The 14,734-nt window shown below is 50.2% G+C and overlaps 1 protein-coding gene across 1 annotated transcript in view; it reads right to left on the reverse strand.

The window, feature by feature from the left end:
• Window positions 1–10,400, reverse strand: part of LOC138292380 (nuclear receptor subfamily 1 group D member 2-like) — a 71,699-nt gene extending 61,299 nt beyond the window's left edge. The window contains exon 1 of the mRNA XM_069230948.1: window positions 9,555–10,400. Coding sequence (XP_069087049.1) covers window positions 9,555–9,570 — 16 coding nt within the window. The 5' untranslated portion in view covers window positions 9,571–10,400. The remainder of the gene's footprint in view (window positions 1–9,554) is intronic.
• Window positions 10,401–14,734: the final 4,334 nt, after the last annotated feature.

A 14,734-nucleotide genomic window follows, 5' to 3' on the forward strand; every position in this document is an offset into this window, starting at 1 on the left:
ACCTGTTCCACTCCTCACAGAAGCTCCAGTGACACACTTCCACAGATCTGAGGCCCCTATCCCCTCCTCTCACATACGCACACGCGTCTCCCTCCGCACCCTCTGCCTCCTGGTGCTGGGGAACACACTGGAGCACAAAGGAAGCTCACTCAGAGGATCTCATGGAGGCCGACCATTGCCCCTGGTCTTTGTGATCCAGGTCTGAGTGAGGTTCCCTACAGTCACCGCTGCTCTAAACATCATGGGGCAGGCGAGTGGATATTGTGAAGAGAGGGGAATGGGCAGTGCTACGGTTGTCAGTGGGCAGAAAAAACATAATTTGAAAAGTAAGCAACATTCTTGAAGACCTTCAGGTGTCTTTCAATATCTCTTTTGTTCCTTCCTTCCCTTCCTTCTCTTTTTTGCTTTATTACGTGTCTTTCCATCTGCCTCTTTTCTTTCTCTTTTCCTTTGCATCTATTTCATCTTTCTTTGCTTTTCTCCATACTTCTTTCTGTTGTTTTCAATCATTCCTCCCTTCTCTTCATATTTGTTTCCATCCATGCATTAATCCACCTTCCCATACGGCCTTTCTTCTCTCATCCTTCTTTCTCTTTTTTTCTTCCTTCCTTATATCCAACCACTCACCCACCCATCCTGCTCTCTAACACGTCTTCCCTTCTCTCCCTCCTCCTCTCCCTCCCTCCAAGCAAAGTAGCCATAAGCAACACCTTTAGTGTTTTATATTAGAGAAAACTGCCCAGTGGTACCCACTACAAGCTACAAGAGAGGGTGGGGGGCGAGGGAGGGGGTTCATGACGCCCCGGTTCACGCAGCAACACAAACTCAGTACTAGTAACAGATACTTTAGAAGTGACCTTCACAGAGGAGGTCCCACATAATTAGCAGCAATACGACACTGGTCTAGATGAGATCTCCAGAACTAGGTGGAATGTTCCAGGGGGCAGCTCAGAATGGAGAGTAATAACAGAGCATGCCCCCAGAACCGGGCACTTCACTACAAATTAAGCCTCCAGAACTAGACCACCCATTGCTGTAGCTGAGGATCCCGGAATGAAACACCATATCCCAAATGAGGCTCCCAGAAGTGGAGCGAACATTCTGGGACCTCCAGAGATCAATACAGATGTCCGGGGGCGGGGAGTGGCCTTCAGAACTTCAGAGGTGGAAGTCAGTGTACTTGGAAAAAGAAGCATTTCACAGAACACAGCCTGAAAAGACAACATATTGAACGAAGAAACATGATTTTTTTTTTCATGTGAATAAATTATTTTACCATTGTGTTGTATTTGAAAGGCAAGCTCTCCTGCGTTGTCCCTGTAGTTTATAGTAATGAGGTAATGATCAAACAACTCTAGGCGATGTTCTTGTCTTATAAATCTTAGAGCTAATGGGTAGAGTTCTGCACTCTGTATTTCATGCATACAGGGAGTGCAGAATTATTAGGCAAATGAGTATTTTGACCACATCATCCTCTTCATGCATGTTGTCTTACTCCAAGCTGTATAGGCTCGAAAGCCTACTACCAATTAAGCATATTAGGTGATGTGCATCTCTGTAATGAGAAGGGGTGTGGTCTAATGACATCAACACCCTATATCAGGTGTGCATAATTATTAGGCAACTTCCTTTCCTTTGGCAAAATGGGTCAAAAGAAGGACTTGACAGGCTCCGAAAAGTCAAAAATAGAGAGATATCTTGCAGAGGGATGCAGTACTCTTAAAATTGCAAAGCTTCTGAAGCGTGATCATCGAACAATCAAGCGTTTCATTCAAAATAGTCAACAGGGTGGCAAGAAGCGTGTGGAAAAACCAAGGCGCAAAATAACTGCCCATGAACTAAGAAAAGTCAAGCGTGCAGCTGCCACGATGCCACTTGCCACCAGTTTGGCCATATTTCAGAGCTGCAACATCACTGGAGTGCCCAAAAGCACAAGGTGTGCAATACTCAGAGACATGGCCAAGGTAAGAAAGGCTGAAAGACGACCACCACTGAACAAGACACACAAGCTGAAACGTCAAGACTGGGCCAAGAAATATCTCAAGACTGATTTTTCTAAGGTTTTATGGACTGTTGAAATGAGAGTGAGTCTTGATGGGCCAGATGGATGGGCCCGTGGCTGGATTGGTAAAGGGCAGAGAGCTCCAGTCCGACTCAGACGCCAGCAAGGTGGAGGTGGAGTACTGGTTTGGGCTGGTATCATCAAAGATGAGCTTGTGGGGCCTTTTCGGGTTGAGGATGGAGTCAAGCTCAACTCCCAGTCCTACTGCCAGTTCCTGGAAGACACCTTCTTCAAGCAGTGGTACAGGAAGAAGTCTGCATCCTTCAAGAAAAACATGATTTTCATGCTGGACAATGCTCCATCACACGCGTCCAAGTACTCCACAGCGTGGCTGGCAAGAAAGGGTATAAAAGAAGGAAATCTAATGACATGGCCTCCTTGTTCACCTGATCTGAACCCCATTGAGAACCTGTGGTCCATCATCAAATGTGAGATTTACAAGGAGGGAAAACAGTACACCTCTCTGAACAGTGTCTGGGAGGCTGTGGTTGCTGCTGCACGCAATGTTGATGGTGAACAGATCAAAACACTGACAGAATCCATGGATGGCAGGCTTTTGAGTGTCCTTGCAAAGAAAGGTGGCTATATTGGTCACTGATTTCTTTTTGTTTTGTTTTTGAATGTCAGAAATGTATATTTGTGAATGTTGAGATGTTATATTGGTTTCACTGGTAATAATAAATAATTGAAATGGGTATATATTTGTTTTTTGTTAAGTTGCCTAATAATTATGCACAGTAATAGTCACCTGCACACACAGATATCCCCCTAACATAGCTAAAACTAAAAACAAACTAAAAACTACTTCCAAAAATATTCAGCTTTGATATTTATGAGTTTTTTGGGTTCATTGAGAACATGGTTGTTGTTCAATAATAAAATTAATCCTCAAAAATACAACTTGCCTAATAATTCTGCACTCCCTGTATGTCTGGCATGTCCCAGATATGGCACCATGCTTTAATGGGCACATCAGAAGGTCTTTGCCAGAGCAGCAAGCAAAGCACTCCAGTTCAAACTAGAATAGGCCACAAGAGTACTAACGCTTTCAGTGTCCGAGGACTACTTTCCCAGGCATCCTGAAGACTTTATCCACAAGGAAGCTCGTGCTCCCAAGGCTATTAAAGATATGAGGATCTCAAAGACTGCCATCCTTTCCCCAACTCCATCTTCTGCCATGGGTCACACATAAAGTTATGACTTCGGGAAGGCTACAATGCAGGCTGAAGTGTAGATACTATGGGAGTGGAATCACCTTTCTCAAAGAGTGTACCTTATTTCCAAGCTTGCTGTCACGCTCTGTGTTTCCAAAGTCATCACTCACAACATTAACTCCCACCTCCTTTCCTCTCCTCTTGCCTCATGTCCTCCACCCCTCTCTCTCCCTTTAATTCTCCTGCTCTGTCGCTCACTGCAGACAGACTCCCAAGGCTGGCTACCCAGTCAGATACTAGCATTTTGCCAAGACCATTCCATCTGCAAGGCTTTTTCTTCAGTCCTTCTCTCTTGTACTCTCCTTTCATCTCCCCAGTCCTCCCTCAGCGCTCTCTCGCAAACCTGGCTTGGCAACAAGCAATATGCACATGACTAAGGAAGCATACCATAACATGGGCTGGCAGCGCCGTATAAATCTCTCCACTGCACTGTATCGCCACCTGTGTCTCCTATGTCCCAGCATTATTTTCTCACAGAAGAAAAAGTATGTACCTAAAGTTTCTCCATTCCCCATAGGTCTGGATGTATCTGACTTTGCCCGAGCCATATGAACCTCATGTCCTGAAATCTTTACATTGCTCCCGCACAAATAGTTCTGTCAGACTCCATGCCCGCTCCCCTGTCTATTCAGAGGTCCCCGCATGCCCCCAGCAAGACCATCTATCTGTTCTGATGCAATAGGCAAAGCACCAGTTTCTTTCCACCATATCTAAACATGTGCCTCTCTGGCTTACAACACACCCTCTAATGCTAGATAAAGATGTAGGAAAGATTTGGGAGCCAAAGCACTCTATCATCTTTGGAAAAAAGTACTCGCCTCTGGGTTGCAGACCTTTACTTCTTTCCATCTCCCATCCGATGCATGCCTCTGCCCTGCTCTCCCCCGTCCATTCATCTTTTGCTGCCGGTGATAATCCACACCTACACTGTCCGAGTCGCCCTAAGCCCTCATTACCAACTGATTAGTGACCTGGATAAAGGATCCCCTTGTGGCGAGCCGACTTTTCAACCCACCAACGTAATCTTGTGAAGTTGCAATGGCTGATTCCAAAAATAATCCGCGAAGGGGCGCTGCTGTCTGCCCTGACCTGATCTCATTATCACAGGGTACCTTTCAGCAAGCCGCAGTCAGCAAAACCCACTCCAGGGCGCTGGCCTGAAGCCTGCATGCAGTGTACAACAGAGGCATGGGTGAGCACCTGCTAAAGGGGGCCTGGGTCAGCACCTTCTAGAGGGGGCATGGGTCAGCACCTGCTAAAGGGGGCATGGGTCAGCACCTGCTAAGGGGGCATGGGTCAGCACCTGCTAAATGGGGCATGGGTCAGCACCTGCTAAATGGGGCATGGGTCAACACCTACTAGAGGGTGCACGGATCAGCACCTGCTAAAGGCGGTATATGGGTCAGAACCTGCTAAAGGGGGCATCGGTGAGCGCCTACTAGAGGGGGAACGGACCAGCACCTGCTAAGGAGGCATGAGTCGGTCAGCACCTGGTAAAGGGGGTATGGACCAGCACCTGCTAAAGAGCACATGGGACAGCACCTGCTAAAGGGAGGTCTACGTTTCTGTTAGAGAATCCGCCGGCTCCTGCTAAAAGCTTGTCACTAATCTCTTGCTGGAGAGCATTACGTGTACCAGGCAGCTCCTGAAAACAGGATACCAGTCAGCTAACGGGTCAACACAGCGCATGGTAATATTAGCGTGGGCAGCAGGCTAAATCATTGTGTTTATTTATTTCAAAAGTTTCCAAAGCACCCATCACTAGATAAGTGATGCACAACTGAACAAAATAAATCAGCACAGCTTGTCCCTGCTGTCGCCATTCTACCCTCTGGTATGTTCTGCAGCTTCGTAACTCCCATCCCGCTTGCCATGGCCGCCTTTAGGAGCTGTTCACCAAATGCTGCCATGTGTCCAACAGATAGGATGATTATGCTGGCGCACACAGGCAGTAAGTATCAAACAAAGTTCCATAAGTAAGGTACGATGGTGCTTCAAGAGGGAAGGAGCGGCTCCTAAACACTCCACAAAGGTCAAAGAGGTCCCAAGTTAAGCAGATGCCCTTGAGCACACAACACACACACAACAGTCCGAGGATAGACCTTTTAATCATTGGCTTTCAGATTCCTCTTTATCCACTCTGGCCGTTCAATTGTTTTGCTCAGCCACCAGTGTTTCGTCAACAGGCTTCATCAGGGCTATCCAATTCTAAGCGCAAGTTATGCAATCTCTTAGTCTGCTTATCAACCTCCAATATGAGCACTCATCATCAAATTCTTGTTCCAAACACAATGGTGTTCTCTAACATGTCTAGTTGAAAATGCAGCTACACCCATAATCGGACCTGGTCATTTACAACAATTGTACAACAATTATAACATTTGTGCATTTCAGCTTCGATTGTGTGTGTAGTTGAATTTGATCACACTCTTGCACCAAGTCATTTTAGAGAACGACTATTCTACACTACAACTACACCAGGCCCGAAATGCACAACTGTTGTAATTGTTGTATTTATTAATTTCAGGTATGATTTGGGGTGAAGCTAAATTTGAGCACACTCTTCCAACAAGACATTTTAGAGGATGACTGTTGCAATTAGAACATGGATTTGATTATATGTTTTGATACTGGGAAATGATGAACAGTCTGGGAGATTGGTTAGCTTGGGCTTCGAATTAGATAGCCCTGATGGAGTCTGTTGACAAAACACGTTGGCTAAACCGAAACAACTGAATGGTTGAGTTGAATAACTGATTAAGAATAATTAGAATACCAACAACGATTGGAACTTCTATCTTGGTCTGAAGTGTCTGTTGTTTCCTCCAGGGAATCTGTTTAACGATTCACCAAAAATAACACCCGAGGTTCCTTCTGGACCCTAAAACTGTGTTCATGGTGAGGAAAATAATAATAATGATATCTTGTTTCATACCACAGTTTGTGCTACCTTTAAGCGACACAGATAGCTGGTTACCCAATGTAATGGTATGAAAGCTATTTATATTGTGCCACATGCCACTGAAGTAACTCTAGGGCAGAGAATAAAATGAGCCTTAAATTGTACTGCTGCGATGACCACCCTGGGATTCAGCGGGAAGAGCAAAGTCAGAAGCTTTGTTGTTCCGAAAGATCAAATGATCCTCTGCTGCTCCCAGGTGTGCCTGAGATCTGGAACTAATGTTGGGGAAGCTTCCACTCGCTTACTGTTTTATTAATGTTGTTGTTCTCCAGTAGTCGCAGTGAAGCTGGCCGCATGGCACACGTCTAGCTGAAATTGGAAAATGTGCTCACTACAAACTCGAGGCTAATCCCATGCAAACCTTCGGGTGTGAAGAAGCACGTTCTGAACTGGACTCGTGTGTTCCAGAATCCAGCACAAGCTGGCTACATGTGCTCTCAAGTCGGCCATCATGGTATCCGGAGCAAGAGGAGTTACGACCTTAGAACTGCTGATGCCCAAAGAGCTTGTGCAATAAGAGATTGGCCTACATTCCTCTCCTGTGTCCCCACAACTAAGTATATACAGAAATAAAACCTTTCCTTGGCGAGTTGCGTAACCCTGCTACCAAGAACACCTGGATAATCGGAAGTGAAAACATTTGCGGACTGGCAAAAGAAGATGTTCAAACATCTATTGACAACTGCTGTGATCAAACAAGATGTAAATCCCATAAGGTCGAAACCCCGAAGGGAGACATATGAGTTCAAGATCCCATAATGTCCTAGGAGGACATTTTTCTTAGTGGGAATATTCAAAGTCTGAAGAATCCAGTCACTTCTAATTTCAACTGAGCACACACATACCGTAAAGTCACATTAGCTTAAACTTTACTATAATGCCGTACAAGGCCAAATACAGAATCAGGTCCCAGGAGTTCATGCCCCACAAAATTTGACTTGACTTCCAAAACCAAACTCACAAAATGTGATGAAAGGAATGCTTGCAGGTAATATAAAACACAGGCAGTCGCTCTGAGTATCCTGCCATTTTGTGCTCTCTATTCCACTCTAGGCAGCTAACCGCTTTATGCCAGTCAATATAGTCTCCTCTTCATGGGAAGAGTCCACCCGAACTGCTAGATGAGTCCCCTGACATATCTCCCAAACATCCAGGAGTCGAACCTAGGACTCCAAGTATTGCAATCAGTAGCTGCAGTCCAAATACCCATGTAAGTGCCATGAGACTACATTCTTATGTCCCAGAGTCACTACCACTCTGTCAAATATCACAAGCGCTGTCTGCTCTGTGGTCACTAACGCAGCCCTAAGACATGTAGTGCCAAGAAGAGTAATAGGTTCATCCAGCCCTCCAAATCTCATGGATGTCTCCAGCATTTACTATCTCCCTTCTGTGCCTCTGATAGTTTCTGTCTCCCTGCAGTCCCTCTGGTAATTATTACTGCCCTGCAGAGTCTCTAGTAGTCAATACTGCCTTGAAGTGCCCTGGTAATTACTAGCTCCTCGCAGTCTCTTGCAGTTACTCTCTCCCAGCAGTTGCTCTCGAAGGTACAAACCCCATGCAGTGTCTCTAGTAGTTACTCTCTCCCTGCAGTGCCCTGGTAGTTACTCTCTTCCTGCAGTGCACTCCCTGGTAGTTACTCTCTCTCAATGCATTGTCTCTGGAAGTCACTGCTGTCATGCAGTGCCCTGGTAGTCACTCTCTCCCCGTAGTGCCCTGGTAGTTACTCTCTCCCTGCAGTGTATCTTGCAGTTACCATCTCTATGCAGTGCCTCTGGTAGTTACTGTATCCCTGCAGATCTTTTGCAGTCACTGTCTGCATGCAGTCTATCTGGTAGTTGCTCTCTCCCAGAAGAGTCTCTGGAAGTCACTTCTGCTATGCAGTGCCCTGGTAGTTACTGTCTCCCTGCAGTACCTGGTAGGTACTCTCTCCCTGCAGTGCCCTGGTAGTTACCCTCTCTCTCTCGGCCCAGTCCTCCTTGGTAGTCACTGTCTCCGTGTGGAGTCTCTCGCAGTTACTCTCTGCCGGCAGTGCCTCCGGTAGTCGCTGTAGCCCTGCAGTCTCTGGCAGTCACTGTTGCCTTGCAGTGCTTGTGCCAGTGGCTCTCGTTGTGCAGTGCCCTCCCCTGCGCGCGCTCTCCAGGAAATGCGAGGACAGGACGCTTTCTCGCAACACCTCACACTGAAGGTGTGAATCACGCGCACAGCTGCGGTCTCTGAGCCGCGCGGCACAGGACCCCGGCGGCGGGTCACGGCTTACCCCTGCCCACACCTCGTCTGCCTCCTCCCGTAGCGCGTGTACCCCGTGCCGTCGCATCCTGCCACAGCTGCAGTAAGACCCTGTGCCCTTGTTGCCTACCGATATGCACTACCTGCCAATAGCAATGCCCTACGCTTTACCCCACCGTACGTGATGCCCTTTACAAATACTTCCCTGCCCTCTGCGCGCACGCCACTCCCATCTCCCCTCAGACTCTGGCTAAAACCACTTGAAAGCACTTTTATCCACCCAGCCGTTCTACCAGAGGCCATAACTAACTACATATGACTCTCATGCCCTCTTGCCAGCCGTCAGTGCCGCCATGCAGCCTAAGCAGTGGGCGTCGGTGGGCAGCTAGATGGAGCCCATGTCTCCATTAAAGGAAGGAGTCGTACCTGTGCCCTGGGGCACAAAGATTGCCGTGTATATATACAGCCCCCCTGGAGAGTGGCCAGATCCTTTCCCCCCGTTAAATATGTCAAAAAGCAGCTCCCTCTGATGCCTCCCCCCCCCCAACCCCCGAGTCAGGCACTGGGTTTCAAGGCTACCTGTCCGTACCTGCCACGTGCACAGGGCACCGCAGAGGAGGCCGTCTTCCGACGCATCTGTTAGACCCTCGTACCAGAAGCGCCCGCCGCGAGACTCCCAGTTTCGGGGCAGCATGCACGGCTTGCTGCCATCCCTGTTGTCTTGGAGGGCACCGAGAATTCCCCTACCATCATTACTCCTGAGTACTACTCTTCAACCTCTGTGTTCAATAAAGGAGACGCTTCAACTCACACACGGTAGTAATTCGATGCAGACCGACTACTCTATATTCGTATTTCTTTCTTCAAGTGTTTTAAAAAAGCGCCCAGGGGCTGCTGTAAGATTCCTTTGAGCGCTCCGATATGGTATTACACACAATATACAGATTCATAAACTGCCGTCAAAAACAGCACTACACATGCAAATGACATGACACAATGATGCACATCGTGTAGCGAGTGCAAAGAAGCCTGTTACAGCCCTCTCTCGCTCCAAATCCAACCTGCATAAAAATGCAGACGCTCCTACCTGGGCTGCAGTCCATCGCCTCCTTGCTGTCACCGAAGCTGGCAGGATTGTCGTTACCGGAGGGCTGATGGCGCAGGGAACTCCCGGAAGCACCGGCACGCCAAGGATGACCCGCCACGGCTCTGGATGCCCGCGGGGGCACGAGTAGATGATGCTGGCGGGCAGGGTGGTCAGACGTTGGAGATTGGGTGTCAGGGGCTCTTCTGCCCCGATGCGACAGGCAGGAGGTGCCGCGCTTCACCCAGGTGCCAGTAATTAGGCACCGAGACTAATGTAACAACAAATTATTTTTACGGGTCGATGCCGGATGCCAAGCAGAAAGGCTTGAAACTGAAGCAGAGTACAATCTCTCTTGAACACGCAAGGGCCTGGAGGTACTTCGATATGTGCCGGGTTTTTCTTGCAGGTGCGCTGCCCTCTGTGCCAGGTGGCGAACGTGTTGCCCTAGCTCGAGGATGCCAGTGTGTGGGCGGCAGCGAGGTTCGGTGCATGCACTACATGTGGCCAGGCTGTCTGGATATGCAACGATGGTAATATGTTCACTTTTACGTGGGCAGTCTGGGCGGATGCTGCCAGGGTCTGTGCGCGCACAATACGTGCGTGGTCAGGCTGGCTGGCGTGGAAGCGCAGGTTGCAGTGAGGGTCGGTGCACCGCACGCACAGTACGCGTCCAGGCGCTGCGGAAGCGCAGGATGCGGCGCGGGGCTGCGTCTGACGGCGGCGTCGGGCGGCGCTGTGTATATATGCGGCGCTCGGCTCTCCTTCCTCCCTGTGTGCCCGTAGGCAACGAGCGGCGGCGGCTCTGGCGGCAGCTGCAGTATCAGCTCGCTCGTGTCGGCGGCATGTGACCGCCTGGCCCACTGACACACATTTCACACGGGAGCGATGAGCTCAGCTTGCACAGGCACATGTGCCGGGGGAGGGGCGGCAGCGAGTAAATACAGCGCTCCCTCCCGCTCGTGCTGAGGAAATGCAAAGATCAGCCTCGGCAGCAGGAAGGGCGTAGAACCGAAGCAGTCTCTGATATGCGGGATTTGTGATGCGCCAAAGATGCCCACAGGGTGCGGCACGGCTGGATCCTGGTGGGTGTGAGGGCAGGCATAGATGGTGGGGCTCAAATACCCCTGTCCTCCAACCTCTTAATGTATGCCACTCTAGATTTAGCTCCCGTCATGTTATTTAAAATAAGGACTGTCGAGTGATGTTACGCCGCGGGGATCAGGAAGGGCTGACCTGCCACCTCATGCGGCTTTTCAGTTATGTGAAGTTACTGAGAGCTTAGCATGGCCCATTTTCACACGAGGCTAACTACAAGGCAGATTTAGGGTTGCACGAGGCAGAGGACCAAGTGATTTTTCACAACTTGTCCAATCACACAGCTCTTGGGAGAGAGGGTGCAACACAAACAACTTACCATTTGTTTTGTGTAAAAAAAAGACCGCTTTATTGAAAAGGTGCTCATTACAACTTATTGTTGGAAGGTGGCTCATTAGTTGTGTGGCCTGCACAAGTAATGAGTCCGCACACAACCGCCACTGGGAACCAAACACCCCATTGTAGCGCTTGACTCTCATAGGGTAGCGTTGCAGAGCAGTCCAAGGCTTACTCAACGGAGGTGGTGTGGGCTAGTAATCCCCATTCACGAGCACACAAGCATGACTCTCAATAAATGATTGTCCAGTCTGTGCTTTTTCTTTTGATAAAATAAAAGTACATTTATTACTCACACACACTACTCAATACTATGCAACAATCTACAAATATACACAAAGTGATGGAATCACTCTGGGAAAACGTGTAATCTCTTTATGTCTCCTCAAGGGAGAATATAATCCAACAACTCACATGGCAAAACAATCCCCATCTACATTTGAAATTAAATACCTCTATCTTGCCAAAAGGTGGCTGTCAGTGTCATTTTTCAAATTAGCATAATCAGGCAACATATAAGACCATATTTAAACAAGCCACTAGATTTACTTTTAGATTACTTTTTAATTACTCCTAATTGACCATCAAATAATAGTTCAATACATTGGATAATACCAGCATACACCTCTAGTGATCACAGTCCCACAAACTGGAACAAAGGTTCTCATAAGTTTGGGCTCTAACATGTAGCGCACTTGGTGGGTTATCATTCATTTGTCCTGCCCTACCTAGGGTGGGGACACAAACTGCGTTGGGGGGACGCTGCGCTGCTCCTGCAGCTTCCCCTGTCCATGGGCATGTATTTGGTGGTGGCCCCATCTCCCTGGGACCACCACACGCTGGTTTAGGGGACCAAACCCCTGCTCCTGCCCCGCAAAGCATGCTGGGGCAGCCGCATATGAGATGAGCGGCTCTCCCGCTGTGCTGGGGAGAGCCGCCGTGCAGGCAAAACAGGCTTTTTCCAGGGGGGGTTGCCCGGTCCCACCCGGACACCCCCACACAAGGTAAGTGCTCCCTCGTTGGAGGGCGGCCCAGGGAGCCCACCCCTGTCCGCCCCGCCAGTTCCCCCCACGGGCAGCACCTCCGTGTGCTGCTGCGGGAGCCGGCCTTCTCTGTGACGGGCAGACACGTGCAGGCTGGCGGCCAGACGCACCGCTTGGGGAGTGCAACAGCTCTCCCCCCTTCCTCCTGGCAGCTTCGGGGCCCTGAGATGGGGTCCGGGGCCCCTCCTCGTCTCTACGGGGAACGCAATGGTGCTCCCCGATGTCAGCATCTTCTTGGGGCCCTGGGATGGGTTCCGGGGCCCCTCCTGGGAATCTTCACGGGGGCGCGATGGCTCCCCCCAACTTCACTTCTGCTTGGGGCCCCAGGATGGGATCTGGGGCCTCCCGGGCCCACCTTCACGAGGAGTGCGACGGCTCCTCCACAGCCGGCGGCCCTCTGGCTGGGATGCGCACCCCTCAGTCTTCACGGGGCCCCGGGATGGGGTCCAGGGCCCCAACCTCACATATTCACAGGGAGCGCGACGGTGCTCCCCGGCTTTGCTTCGGCCGCAGGGAGCCCCAGGATGGGTTCCGGGGTCCCTACCCACCGCGGCAGGGGGAGTGCCTGACGGCGCCCCCCCCCCATCGACTCACTTCAGGCCAGGCTTCACGGGGCCCCGGGATGGGGTCCGAGGCCCCTTCCTCTTCCAGAGGAGGAGTGCAACAGCTCTCCCCTCGCTCCTCTTCCTCCTGGGGCAGCCCCTGGGCCCTGGCCCACCCCGGGGGCACAGTCTCGAGCAGCTGCAGAGCCCCACGCGCTTCATAGCTGCTTCTCCAAAGGTCAAGGGTCACCATCCTTTTTCCTGGGACATCTCGGACCCCCAAGGGCCAATTTTCATCATTCTTGTGTCGTTTCGCTCCTGGTGACAAGCCCTTGCCACCAGGAACACTCTCCTCGGGCCTCCTGGCCTCGAAGGGTCCCAGATCATAGGGAGCCAGTCCCACTGACTCCCTGCGCCAACCTTTTCTCTGGGTTCTCTCTTTTCCTTCTGGGCAGCGTGCTCTCCTTGCGCTAGGCCAGTCCTTCCCCTAACTAGTCCTCTGGGGGGGGGGGCAAGGGGGCCAGCTTGCCTGGCCTTGGCATTCGCCTCGCTGGCCTGGAATCCTTCAGGGGCAGAGTCCCTTCAGGAGGGTCTTCCTTCCAGTTATCCATGGCACCCGTCTGCAGTCCCAGTGTCCAGCAGTGAAGCACAGCCAAGAGAGAGAGCTCTCCCCTGTGCTGGACCTTTTAAGTGGGGGCAGAAGTGTCCAGCAAGTCTGCACCTCTGGCCTATCCAGATGTGCCACATCACTTCCTTGCCCCCGTCCACTCCTTCTTGCACAGTCTTCTGGGATAGCTCAAAATGGCATCCTCCAGGAGTTAGTTGCCACATGTGCTCTGAAAGTCTCAGCCCCTCCTCACTGACATTCCTCGCAGGGCCTCTCCAGCCTGCTCCTGGCACAGAATGATAGCTGGCTGATTGATGCAAGGCCCTGCTCAAGCAACTGGACAGAGCAGTAATTGGCCCTAATCCTGAGCTGAGTCAGAGAAAGATGACATCCAAGGATGACCCATAAATTGTACAACTATATTCTTGTAACCTACTGCATCATACTTTTCTTACAGGTTACAGTGTACTTTGGTGTGACTCTGGTCTCAGTGGACCCCAGAGAACTGGAGTTGCATCCTAGGCCCTCCTTTCACATTGACATTTAATGGAGTATCCCTACAATGCAAATACTTTAAGCACACTGACATTGGCATTGAACTGAGTGTCCCTACAGTGAAAAGACAGTAAGCACACTGACTCTCCCTCACATGTGTACACCCCTCTCATGAGACCTCCTCCAGGTCACCACCCACTCTGCATAGTTCCTCCTGCACCGGGATTACCTAAGCGCAGTTCTTGGGCTGCGCACACCAGGAATCCTCCTCCCACAGCCCTCACATGGGTTCACATCCATGCCCACACATGAACACATGTAACCTGCCCGGGGCCTCCAGCCCTTGCTGTGCCACAGCAGCCTTTCCTTAGCATGGCAGCACCAGCGGATAAACATGCGCAGTCCATTTTACCATGTGTTTACTGTGCGTGAGTCCCCCCATAGGAGGCTTCCTCACAGTAAAAAGTAAAAAACCAGGTGGTCAAAAAGTGAAAAATCAGGGCAGACCCGATGGCCAGAAACGTCTTCTAACACTTATGTTTCATCCTTAACTTTCCCCTACAACCTATGGCTGCTTGTATTTCTCTAAGCAACTAAACGTCTTATACTTAACTTGAACTTCCTGCCTTTTCATGTGCTTCATCAGTGGCAAGGCCAATCAAACTGTCTCAAGCGACAACTGTACAATGATGCCCTCCTTGCGCACGTGGCCCAACAGCGGGGCCAAAAATATGGGAACCACATGAGAAACAGAAAGATTTTAAAAACTGCCAACAAATTGGGTATGGGCGGGGGGGGGGAGTTCACCTACACACTCTCTGCTACCAGGTCACCTACACCAAAAATGGTGGTAGGAAGTCCAAAATGGGCCCCTACATAGCCTTTTTGGCTATGATGGGCTCTCTAGAAACCCAAAACGAAAAGGCAGGCGCCGGAATGCACCACCATGGGACTGTAAGTCTTCTGCATCTCGCTGGAGAGCATGCTTCCCTTGCCTCATGGTGATCCACAGGCAAGTCACTTAAAAGTTACTATATGGTTTCTGGATCCCTACCTAGGTGA

The sequence above is a fragment of the Pleurodeles waltl genome, chromosome 4_2 (assembly GCF_031143425.1).
Source record: "Pleurodeles waltl isolate 20211129_DDA chromosome 4_2, aPleWal1.hap1.20221129, whole genome shotgun sequence".
Taxonomy (NCBI): Eukaryota; Metazoa; Chordata; class Amphibia; order Caudata; family Salamandridae; genus Pleurodeles; species Pleurodeles waltl.